The sequence below is a fragment of the Teleopsis dalmanni genome, chromosome 2 (assembly GCF_002237135.1).
Source record: "Teleopsis dalmanni isolate 2A chromosome 2, ASM223713v2, whole genome shotgun sequence".
NCBI lineage: Eukaryota > Metazoa > Arthropoda > Insecta > Diptera > Diopsidae > Teleopsis > Teleopsis dalmanni.
Genome location: NC_051847.1, coordinates 223,263,337 through 223,276,711, shown reverse-complemented (window position 1 = coordinate 223,276,711; position 13,375 = coordinate 223,263,337). Strand labels below are relative to the sequence as shown.

General features: G+C 32.5%; 1 protein-coding gene across 1 annotated transcript in view; it reads right to left on the bottom strand.

Annotated features, from left to right (window-relative positions):
* LOC119676828 (protein serrate-like) overlaps window positions 1–13,375 on the bottom strand; it is a 50,757-nt gene that overhangs the window by 17,555 nt on the left and 19,827 nt on the right. Inside the window, exons 4-5 of the mRNA XM_038088087.1 lie at window positions 5,252–5,306; window positions 4,461–4,776 (exon numbers count right to left, since the gene is read on the bottom strand). Of these exons, the coding sequence (XP_037944015.1) occupies window positions 4,461–4,776; window positions 5,252–5,306 (371 nt within the window). The remainder of the gene's footprint in view (window positions 1–4,460; window positions 4,777–5,251; window positions 5,307–13,375) is intronic.

Below are 13,375 nucleotides of genomic sequence, written 5' to 3'. Positions count from 1 at the left end.
ATGCCCTAATGACAATGAAAACAAAATTTCTTCGTGATTTCTGAATTTTTCCTAATCAAATTGGTCGCACGTCAACTGCAAATGTGAATTCAAAAAACGAAAAAGTTGCAAAATGTGATTTGGTTTCTGGCGAAATCAAAGACTCTGCGCAATGGCATCCTTTCAAGAAACTCTTAGTTGTTGCATGACCCAGCCTGGAAGCCTGGGTGAGCTTCCTTAGCCATTGAATTTAATTGAAAATTGTGTTGTGACTTGTTAAACCGAAAAACTTTAAAAATGTTTTCGGCTGGCTAACGACAATGTCAAATTGGCAGAAAAATTTCACCTCCCAACTGAAAATGCTTCTAACTAATTTCCCTCTCAAAGCTGGTACCTTCAGTTGATTAGTGAGATTTGTGAGATTTGTAAGTGTGAACTCTTCAGTACAAACTTTAACTACAAACGTCGGTTTCAATGAAAAGTTCACTCAGTTTTTTTCTTATTGAAAATAAGTTTTATTTGCAGAAATAATTATAAAATACCAAAAGGGTTACATCGTTGCAATGCAAACTCCAACTTAAGACTTCTATGTGACCAAAGCGAAAAGGAAGACCAACTGTAAAAAAATTAAAATATTTTCACAGCTCATAAGTTTGAGTTTGTAATTTGATTTCTCATTAAGTGATAAACAAAACGTAACTAAAAAATCAGTTTCACGCTTAAAATGACTTAAAAGCAAACAGCAAACACAAGTTTCTACTTAAATCTGTGAGCCGCGAAATCTTAACTTTGAGATGCTAACAAACCGAAACGCTGAACAATGGTAACTCGTCAATGGACACAATAGTCGGACGTCAATTCGGACTTGTGATCTCACTGTTCACCGTTCACCGTTCAGTGTTCGTCAACAAGAAAAGAGCAAATACAACTGTGAGGCTTGTTGCTTTGAAGATGCTGTAATTGAGTTTTCGTTCACAGACTCCATCTCAGACTCCGCACCGTGTCAAATACCGTATCAGCTAATTACCGGATTACCAGTGCGAACTCCCCACAAATACACCAAAAACGAACAGAAAAATTCATAATAAAATCAATAACCAAAGAAAACGTTTACTTTACTCATTGGCAGCTTTGTTAAGACAAATATTGATCAAAGTCAAAATTAGAACTAAAGTCTGTACGTACCACTACAGCGATGGCTAATTCCATTTAAACATATTCATAAAAGAAAATTGTCCATGAATACGGTTGAGAAAGCACGAAAAAACTATTATACAGAATAACAAATATAAAACAATAACAAAAGACACAAGCCAAGTCAACGAAGACCAGTTCATATGGTGATCGGGACACTGATACCGTATCAGCGCAGTTGGTTTCACTGCAACTGCAACTGCAACTACAACTCAATTAATAACAAATTCTCAGAACAATAAAAATTCCACACACAAATTATAATGCAGCAAGTATTTGCTCGGAACGCTGAGGATTCGTTTTTCTGCAAACTCATAAGGAGAAATATAACACATAGAGGAATTAGCTTCTAAGCTCCTTGCAGCATTCGTGCCAATTACAGCATTGAGCAACCTTTGCCTTGCGACTGATGAAAAGCAGAAAACGACAAATTTTTATCGGTGTTTGGCTTCACATCGAAATTAGCTGAACTCACTGATAAACCCAACCCGGATGAAGTCTCCCTGCGGCACCCAACTGCATTGGCTTACAATTAAAACGTGTTCCAAAGGTGCCAGAAAGCACAAAGGTGTCGTCGTTCCTGTTGCTGATACGAATTACATTACCACTTTGGATAACTCGATGGCACTTAAAGGTGTGATGACGTGAAGCACTTTTAAATTGTCTTGGCTATTAATTTTTAAAAACAAACTCAAATATCAGAAGAGATTAAAATTGAATAATAGCCAAATTAAGTTAATGGGAAAATACCGTTGCATCTGCAACAAGTGCCAACACTACAAATATACTTTTCATTACAAAGCACAGCACAAAGCTTGCGAATTCAAGCTGATAGGCACTAAAAGTTTCGTTGCAGCAAGTGCAGCACGAGAAAAACTGTATCTCATCAGCCACATATGAGACATGTCATTGAAGCTATTGCTGACAGTATATGCCGTGATAGAAAGTGGACAAGAAATCAGTTGGCTCAGTGCAGCGAAGGGGAAATATGAGAGAAGCGAAGCATGATTTATGATTTCATTAGGAAGGAAAAGTTTATCTGAAGACCAATCTAAGCAGCAGTGGTGTGCCGCGGAATACAGAGCCGCTCAGTGGATGTCCAAGCAGTCAACGCAGTCGAGACAATGTGCAAAACCTAAAGTAATTCATTTTCCAGTCTTTTATTTCATGGCACATAGCCCTGTTGAAGTTGATACAAAGCCTGAAACAATTCGCTGGTATCATTTACAAATTCTGGAGCAAGATCATTGCCATCGCGGCCAAGATCGGTATTCGTTTTGCCTTATTTTTGATTAGAGTCGTTCAAAAAGTCGTGAGGTTGGTGTTTTCTCTAAGACAGCGAGCAGAGTTTCAGGAGATTTTACTTCATAATTGAAATTTAAGTGGGATTGGGTTGGAGGCAGAAGCAACAATTACATATTCAGCTGTACCTAGACTATTGGTTGACCTCACACGCATCTTTGCAATAAAAATTTATAAAACTAAAAAGGGTGATAGATATAAATATTCTCACAGCAACTTTAGGATAATTAACAAATCTGCAATTGTATAGATTGATCTGTTCAATTATTGCAAAAAACTTAATCCAAATTAGTCATTTACTTAGTTCTACTTTTTTCGACTGTTTAAGGCCAAATAGAATAGCAGATCCAGTCGGAAAATCGTAAATTTGACCAAATTATGATTTACTCAAACCAAGACCGCAGTAAGTGAGTTGAGTTGGCTTTTATGGAGGAAAACTAGCAAAGAGACGAGATGAAAGTTTGAGGCAGGCGTAATACTAAGACATTGCAGCGTGTATCTATTCGAATTCTCAATGGTAGAATTTGTGGTTATCGTTCTAGTTTTTTTTTCAACAAAGAAATTTTATTGTTGTTGTAGTTGCGAACAACATTGAAATCACGTATTTTGTGTTACGCTTATTTCAACAAAAACTGAAACGTTTTTTCGTGCCTGAATCGAGTAGAAAAAATCAAAAAACTGCAAATGCAGAGCAGCAAATGTTGCATCGATACTGAGTCCGTTGGTGCTACGGTGGTACGGTAATACAGCTGAAGACTGAGGTACTGTTTTTGACGATTGAGACTGAGACACCGCATCTGAGACTGATACAAAGTCCGAGGGACATATGAAGGCGGCTATTGTTGTTGCGGTTGTAAATTTTCTGTGCCAATTGTTGTTCGCCGAGATGATGAGTGGTTTGATGCAACTCCAGTACGGCGACTGAACTTAATTTAATGGCCATAAAAACAAAATTAAATGCTTCGTTTTTTCCACGTTTTTTCTTCTTTTGCTATTAATAGTAGAAAAGCTCCACCTCCCATAAAAATTATTACGAATTCTGCATCAAGAGGCAACTAAGACTGAAAAAATTGTATTGCAAATGTTTAACAACAAATCAAAATTGAATAGACAAAATTACAACCTAAAACAACATTTAATGAAAATTCCTAATCGTTAAATATGAGAAAATAAGTTAAAAAGTATCTTAAACGAGTTGCGGAAGATGAGGGAAGTGAGTGCAGTGAGGAAGTAAAACAGCTCCCGCTGTACATTGTTGCAGTTGTAGGTGCCACTAGGGTTGATGGCTTCGATAGATGCCCTCAGCGACTTTTGTTGCCACTGTACAAACAACGACAATTTGTTGGTTTAAGCAGCATTCGAAACAATGATTGCCGACGAACTGCAAAAACAACAAGACCATTCAGGAACAAACAATTGAACTGGTCCAAAATTAATGGAAATGTTACCAATGCAATCACTGGCTGCATTGTAGCAATTGTTGTTGCTTCTCAATGCTACTCAATATTGTTGTTGCCATTTTTATTTGTTTCATTTCACAAATCGATTTCGAAAATGGTTTTTTCGACTATGAATCACATTTACTGATATGTGTATTTTATACATATGAAGATCGTGCTGCCATTTTTATGTTGTTTGTATCTGCAACAGTTGTGTTTATGTCAGCGATACAAGTTACAAGATTTCTATTTCTTTAATATTCTGTGGCTATTTCCGATCAATTGGAAGTGATTTTTGTTGACACATTTCGTTGGTGGTGAATTAAAACATTTTATATGACATTTGAAATTCATTTCAGCAACTTTCAATATATTAAAATCAAATTTATATTTTAGGAGACCAATTCCGTTACAGAAGACATTGTATAGACATTCATTCCATTAAACTAATCTTCCAAATAATGTGACAAGAGCGTAAATACGTAACTAAACTAAATAAACTTTTCTTACTTTGCTAAATAATTACTTAAACTTAGGTTTACTTACTCGCATTCACCAGGTCGATCGCATTTCCCATGTGTCGGGTCACAGCCTGGTTTGCAAATTGCCTCTTCACAGTTAACACCCTGCCAGCCTTGCAGACAGAGCTTCTGACCCTCCGAACCGCAAGTGTAATGGCCGAATTGGTCATCGCGCGCTCGGCAGAACGTTGTGCATGTTGTGTTGTAGTAAGTAACGGCGCATTGAACTCTGACCCGATATGTAATTCGGGCATTGGTACCGATGTGATCCAGAGTCTTCCATTCGGGCGATGGTAGTATTACACCTGAATATGATGCCTCTTCAATTAACCTCTCTGAATCTGTTTGCGTCGATTTTATGTAGTTGCCAATAGAGATTGCCATGACGACAGCGTTGACGATGATGATAACGATGACGATGACGATGTCGACATTGTTGATGTTTTGTGTAACAACGATCACGGTGGCATTTGTTGTAAGAAAATGTTGGAGTTGTTGTTCGAATTGTTGTAGTTAAGATATTGTTCAGAAAAATAACATCGTTGGCGTTCATGTTGTCAACAAGTTTAGTTACACAAAGTAGTCAAATGGGTTGGAAGCAGTTGAAAAAGTCCACAAGCAAGGAAACGAAATCAAATAAAACAGAAAAATATAAAAAAATATGTTAAGTTTATTTTTATTTAAATTATTCTAAGCTGAAATGTCACCAACTACGAGTTGGTTTAATTAAAGACAGTAGCTAATGTAGCCGCCGTTTTGGGTCAGCAATTCAGGTTCACATTTGTTACTGTCTCTGCTCGTTTCAAATCGAATTACCTGGATAAGACTTGTTGTACATATCCAACGCCTGCAGTATCAGCGTAAATGACTTCTGAAATTAAAAAAAAGAAAAAACTCATTAGAAAATGTAAAAAATCTCATTTAACTGCAAATAGCAAACGTATTTGTGTCGCTGTCATGTACAGTGGACTTCTGTTTATAATGAAATAACTGAAAATAAAGATCCTGAAAAGGGTTCAGAGAGCATTTGTGCGATTTGATATTTGCAAAGAAGAAAACATTTTTTATTTTGACAAATTTGTACAAAACCATTTTACAAATTTTATTGCACAAAACTCATTTGAAGTTGCGGGAAATACAAAGCCAATTGTCACAGTCCGTTTACACCCAATCAAGTCGCGAAGTTCTGTTTATCTGTGCACTCTAATGAATCTCAAAGATCTCAATCTTGCACAATAAAGATTAAAGTAATCGAAGCGACTGTTGTAATAAAAACTAACGTCAACTCTATTTAAATGTCAAGTGATTTTTAAGCAACTTCACAGCGCCTTTCCAAAAGGGAAATTTTGCAATTAAAATATTCGCTACTAATTTCTAATCTAATCCGAACAACCGTAACTGTGAATCCAAATTGCAATAGCCACGTCTGTTCCTTGTTTAATGGGTCTGGATGTTTAATTTATGGCAGTTCATGGTGTGGAAACATGCATAAGCAACGCTTCAAGAAACTCAAATATATTTACGCGATCAGTTTTATCGCAACGATAACAAACCAACAAACCAACAAGCAACAACCAACAGTCAGCAGACAGCAGCAACATGAAGCCGATCGCGTTGATCATAATGATTTTGTTGTTGGGCGATGTTTTTCTTCTCATTTCAAGTAACTTTCAGTACATCTACAATATCAACTACTACAACTACTACAACAACATCAGCGGTAACAATAATGTAAATTGCTATCATACGTAATGACTTACAGAGCCAAGAACTGAAAAAGCATAAAAATTCGGCTTACTGCACACGAAGATTGTGCACCACGAAAGCAATTAAGTTCGAATGTTGCTGCGCGGCTGGAAGTCAGGAAATTCTTATTGAAGACAATCTTAAGTCTTCGGCAATGTCCAATGTCTACTAAATCAGGTTACGCAGTGCTCCAACGTGAGATTACCACTGAAACGGTTGGAAACGAATAGGATTTACAGAATAATGTATTGGACAAGTGCAACGAGTACATAAAGAATTCTTAAGGAACTTTTATGAGGCTGAACGCAGTTATGAATGTCGGTTATGTTAACAGAACAGAGGCAAACAGGAGGGAGGGGGGAGGAGTGGGATGCAATTGAAGAAGTCCGCACTGATCGCTTGTTTATGGTAGTGATCACATTACTTAAGCTGATTTTTCTTTTTGCCAATTTGTACATTTTACGATTTTCAATTTAATTTTGTACACAAATACACGCGTTGACATGAACAGCGGGATTCCAATATCATTTCCCTCACTCTCGCGGTACTTAAATATTCAAAATTATGTAGCCAAGCGGATTGCATCAATCGGCAATTAAATTAGTTACGATTATGATCATGCCACGCTAAGCACTTTAGTTGTAATTTTTTTTTATTTTTTTTTTTTAAAAAAAAGGTCTTATTTTGCATATTCGAAAGCGTCATAAATCAAGTACACATTCGTGCGTCTCTCCATCTTCCGTTCAATTCGTATCTGTATCTCTATCTGTCTATCTATCTGTATCCGTATCTGGAACTGCGTCTTTTTATGCTGTATCACATTCAATTGTACCTAAGACTTCTAAGACATCGTATGAGTGCCTTTGTCAATTTGCCTGTTTAGGTCATTTGGTCAATTGAAGTTGTTGAATTCGTTGTGTCTCATTGAAAATCAAATTTGTCTTGCTTTGCTCCGATTTTTGTAAATTTTTTGCGCTATTTTTGCTCGCTGCTTGAAAAATTGCACAGCATCTCAATTTTAAAGATTGTTTGTTGACATTTTTGACTGTAATAACATTCTCTAACATGAGATGTTTAAGTTTTTTTTTTTGAATTCTATCTTTTAAACTAATTTAGATGTATTTTTGTCAATTTTATGATAATTTTTATTGCATTTTCAGTAAACATTTCTACGAAATTTTATGTTTCATTTACAGAGTATTTAATTCAAGGACAAAATTTATATTAAAAACGATCATAAAAATTTTCCACTTGAATAAGCTATTTAATTGACTTAAAGTATAAGAATAATTTAAGTATATAATATATTTAATGGATTATAAAATCCGATTAACAATCTAGTATATATAGTATCTGATTCTAAAGACGATTTATAGCGCAGACTATATAATATCAAAAAAACTATTGTATATTCCTAACAATATTAGCAAATGCGACAAAGATCAGAAGTCCATTTCAAACTTGCTATTAAAAAAAATGAGCACGTCAAATGTTCAGGTTTCTAAAAAACATTAGCGTATACATATATTGACATAGCGAAGAAGATACAAGGTAATCAATAAAAATATAAGCATTACCACCAATTACCTCTTGCATATGTGATTTTCAAGACTAACGAAACTGTCAAGTTTTGTTGACAATTGTTTGATTTTGTATCTATTTTATGTTCAAGAAAGTGCTGACCATCGTTAAAATTATGCATATCGAATCTGTGTTATATTTTACAAGTAAATAAATACAAAAACAAAAATCATCTGTTCTAAATATTTGCAAGACTAATATGCACAAAATGCTTTCACGATTATTTAAGTTTGTAATGATACACATTCAACGATACACAGAGATCTTAAATACCCCTATTACTTTGGGAAAGATGTGCTTCTAGCACCTGCTGTGTATAGTGAATTGTCAACTTTGCCGGTTTCGTGAACAGAACGAATCGCACCTTGTACTATCGTGAATGGTTTCTCTAGCAAAGGACTCGAACACAATACAAGGAAGAAAAATTTCAGATTTCGTACCGAAAATTGTGTTATAGTATGTGGCGCGGTTTTTATAAGATGAATTTACTTTATTAACAATAACATTTTAATTTAATGATTGTTTGAGAACAGCAATAGTTTCTACATCCAGCATTTTTCAACAATGCCGCGTCAAAATGGTGTGCTGAGAACGGTTTACTGTGCTATGATAATTTCGGCATATCTGAGTTATTAACAAATTCTGTAATTGTTACACTAAAGAAGAAAATATCGGTTTTGCTTTATGAAATATATTACATTTTTTATCAATCACCACTGTTATCTGTAGTGAAGGTATATCCGTAAATCAAATCATCTTTACATATAGATATTCGACTGTTATACATTTGATGGTGAGCATCCTTTCAAAGCGTTATAATCATTTCGAGAAACTATATATATCTTCTTTTCACTATATGTGAAGAAGAAAAAAAAATAAATAGATCCTTTTATATATAAAAATTAAAATGGCTTTACACATAATTTGTAAATAATTTGTTTAAAAGTGACCATATAAAAATTCTGTATACGGTATTTATATTTTATATTTACTTTCGTGATTTTATACTTAAATAAATATTCAATTTTTGTCCACAAGAATTTTTATTATTAATAAATATTGACTAAAATAAAATGTAAGGCAGTCATTAAATCAAAATCAATTAATTTTATTATGTTTTATAGTTTGTATTTGATCTTAAATGAATCAAACGAATAAATGTCTTCGCAAATGTTTTCGTCTGGTTTAAAATGCTTCATAACCAGTTTCGATACGGTTTTGTTTATTTACTTAGTTAATTACCAAAATTAAAGTATCAATTTTTTAGCTGTGGCTGATCGTGAGATTTTATCTTTTAAGCAAATTCTCCATTTGTATGAAAAATGATAATCAGCACAAATACTGTCAACTTCGCCACGGGAACTTCGCTTAACACACTCGATTAGGTGTGAATTAATTATTTTTTTTTTAAATAGAATAAAAATTCAGAATACATTTAAAACCTTAATGAGCAACTTAAGTGACATCTTCCACCTTCACCCTGGCTATCAAACTATATTATATTCCACATCATTCCAATCGGCATTGTCGATGATAATGCTGATAATCTGACAAACCACGGCAATCAAATTAATTTATTAATCCATTTTATTTTATTATTTAAATTTTGCTTGTTTTAGTTTTTTGTTGTCAAATAAATTTTAGTTGATTTCAAAATTAGTGGCTAATTGTGCGAATATTTCACTTTAAGTGGCCTCCCTCGCCAACCCTCTGTAACGCCAACGCCAACGTTGTTGAATGCGGTTTATTGTCTTATTAATAACAATATACCCGTGAAACGTTTTGTGGATATGCAAATATAATTTGTTCCTAATTTCTATTATTATATAGTTTAACGAAATGTTCGAAAAGATTTAGTGAACTCGATTTGCATAAAACATTTTATTGTTAATTTAATAAAATGATTTAAAAATTAAAAAAGCAATCAAAACAATTTATTGTTTTAATAAAATTTACGATCATCGCTTTTTTGTTGACAGCAGTACAAGAACCGAAATTTAATTTAATTAATAGTTTATGAGATTTGCTTTTGTAGATAGCCGAAGTATTTGTGAAAATCAATTAACAAAATGTTTATAGTTTTAGGATTTGAAACATAGAAATTAATATTAAAAGTTAATGTTTTATATGAGTTTATTACTTCCAAACTTTTCACAGATATGGCTATATTTCATGAATTAAATTAATTTGACAATTTTTTGATTTTGATCATGATTCTAGTATGAAGTTGATCCAATCAATCGAACAAAACCATCATCATGGATAATAGCAATTCCAAAGCTTTTGATTTAATAAACTTATAGTTTAATATCCATAATTATTTTTTTTTACCCATTATTTCTAACTGATCCTTATCTTTTTAACATAATGCATTTATATCGTGTTTTCCGATTTATAATTACTTTAAATGCTACATACTAGGTTTCTCTAGGGTTAGATAAATCTTTCAGTAGGATCTTTTACTTTCAGACCTCACCGATACTTGTCCAGAAACTTGATGTTCCAATATATAAGATGATATAAGAGTATAGGTTAAGAATACATTTTTCGGATTGTTTTCATGCAGTTTCTTTGCTAGAACTTACAAAACTATTTGTTCAATCAGAAAAACAATGACTGATTGAATTGTTCTTCGATCAATTCAATCAGTCAATTTTATTTTATTAAATTCTGTGCCTACATTCTATCCCACATTCTTTTATGTAATCTTATGACTTATTTAGTTAATTATTTACAACAATTAAAAGCTATTTTCACTGAAGAAGCTGACAATTTTTAGATTTGACTGACATACAATATAAGTAACTTTTATTTTCAGAAACATTTTTTAATAATTGATATAAAAATATTATATTTATGTTTCAGGTCAATTAGGATTTTTGTGTCTTTATTACACTGAAACTTAAACTTCCTAAAAACAAAATTGTTTTTAATTTGCTTAAATGATCAGAAATGAAATGGAAACATTCAAAATCATGTTCCACGTTTTGTATTCATCGGCAATAAAAATCAATTTTACAAAAAATTGTATTTTATTTCAATATAATTAAGTCAAGAACTACAACGAAATGATTTTATTGAAATGAAGTGATTCAGTTAACTTTATTTTGAGTTTCAGTAAATAAAATAAGCTTTCAATTTAATTTCATTCATTTAGAGTCATTACTTCATTTAATAATGAAGTCATTTAAAATCGATTTGTGTACGAAAACTGTTACAGTTAAAATAAAATCACGTTGAACTCAAGAGGTGGACATGATTCACATATTTCTCTTCTCGGGGACTTTCATGCGTCTACTTGAAATGCCATTTTAATTTTAATTAATAGTTTCTTTCATTGAAATATATTTTAAATTGTCAATCACACCAAAAAATAATAGAAAACTGTCACACTTTGTTATCACCTTCGAATCACACCTTTTGCATAATGTAAATCAGTTGTAATTAAAAAAATAAATGAAGAAATAAATAAATAAATAATACAAAGAAACACCTCAACAAATTATTTTAATGTTTTTGTTATTCAGAACGATATTCGTACGATCTCGTACTTTGTCAGAGCGATTTCCAGAATTCCATGAATTGCACTCGTAAAAGTACTCATAAAGAACAGAAATCGAAAGAAATCGAAAGAAATCGTTATTATTTATAGTTGCAGATACTTTTATGTTTCATTGTAATCGTTCACATGTGATCGTGACTCAAATGGTAAGACCCGCTTTGCAGAAATATTCAAAGAAGGCAGACATTTACAGAGTGAGGCGTTGTAATATTTTCGCAGTCAACCGAACCAAAACTGAAATCTGAAAATAGACGAAAACTTCTGTAAAGTTGAGTACAGAATTATTGCTTTGGAGATGCTTCGGAGGGGCGTTACACGTTTTTCAACAGCGGAGTTTTAACAGAAATGCATTTAGATTGAAAAAGTTTTAGAGTTTAAAAAGAACTTCAATTCAATTTTAGTATCCTTAGATGAGATATCTGCTGTTGACGTGACCGGAAGCTTTGGTTTATGTCAGTTGCTTACTTACTTAACCATCGCCAGCTGAACCTAGTCTAGTCAAATGCAGAATTATTGAATTTTTGATTATTGAATTTATATGCAATCCACCAACCATAAAAACTTGTAAGAACAAAAAGCATAAATACTCGAACAAGTGAGTTACTCACATGTAGCGTATCGATGGAACACGATCGAGACAATGTCGATTACTTTCGCTTGCTTATGAATATTAAAGATTTTAAATACAACACAAAGTTAGGATGGTCTTTGTGGGAGCAACAATGGGTAAGACATGGTTAAAAGAATAGCAACCTGCGAACACAGATTGCAGTTAAATGTTAGCAAAAACTGATAAATTTTTCTATGATCGTGAAGTTAAACAGCAGTGCTACAATTGACTTATTTTTTTCACCATTTAATAAGTAAACGGAAACGTGATCAGTTGATATTTTTTATAATTCCACGTATATAAAAAGTATTTTAAGTTTGATATTTATTACGAATAAGAAAAATATAAAAAGCAATTTTACTTTAACACTGAAAATTCTTGTACAGAGGTTTTTGGCAAAAATATTTTGTAAGCTCTTTTTTACGTTTTTGGTACATTATTTCCACTTTTTGTTGTTTATTTTAGGGTTTCTGATGCTGTTAGCTGGCGCTGTTGCTTATAAAACTCTGCTTATTGAAGCGAATGGAATGAGAAGATTCGCTTCGTAATTGTTATAAATCTAACTAATTTAGTTAATTGATATGCATTGTAATATTTAATTATATGAATTGTGTAAATCATTATTATATTATTATTAATATTATTATTATTAGTATATTAGTATTAGTATATTAGTATTAGTATATAAATAAAATGAATTTTAATAGAGAATGGCAAACAAATTTATGTGAATTAAAAAATTGTGAAAGAAAGAAATGTCGATTGAAATCTGTTCATGGTGACGAGCACTTGTGTATCTCGTCACATTGGTAAAAACAGTATTGCTTTATAATAAATGTCAGAATTTACGCCTATGAGCAGTAAATATGTATATGGATATTGAAGCGTATCCACACAAAAATATGTTTCAAAATTGAGCACAAAAAAATGTATCTAGATAGTAGTAAAAGTAAGAAGTTGACAGTTGTCATATGACTTCATATAACATTTCTTCTCGTCATAACCAAAAAGGATGTGAATTGCCGTGATCATTCGTCATATTACTGTCAGTATAACATGGTCTTTACGCGACAATTTCACATAAGAGTTTTTTAAAAATTGTTACTTTTACATGATTTAATTATCTCTGATAAAAATAATTTTATTATATTTTCCGAAAATAAAGACACGTTTTTAGTTACTTTCTTTCATATTATTTCATCGATTGTTATGCTGCTCATTCATTAAATACTTAAAAAATCACTATTTATATTTTGACAATACCCTCAAGCAACATTCTTTCTCTCAAATTTACTTTTTAAGTAGTTCAGGCCTCAAACTTTCAAGTATCGAATATTATGATGTGGTTAGTCACTCTTTATATTGGAGCAACTCTTGCCTACCTCAATTGTTAAGTGTTTCGCATTCAGATGAACACTTCGAATTGAAACTCTAATCGAAT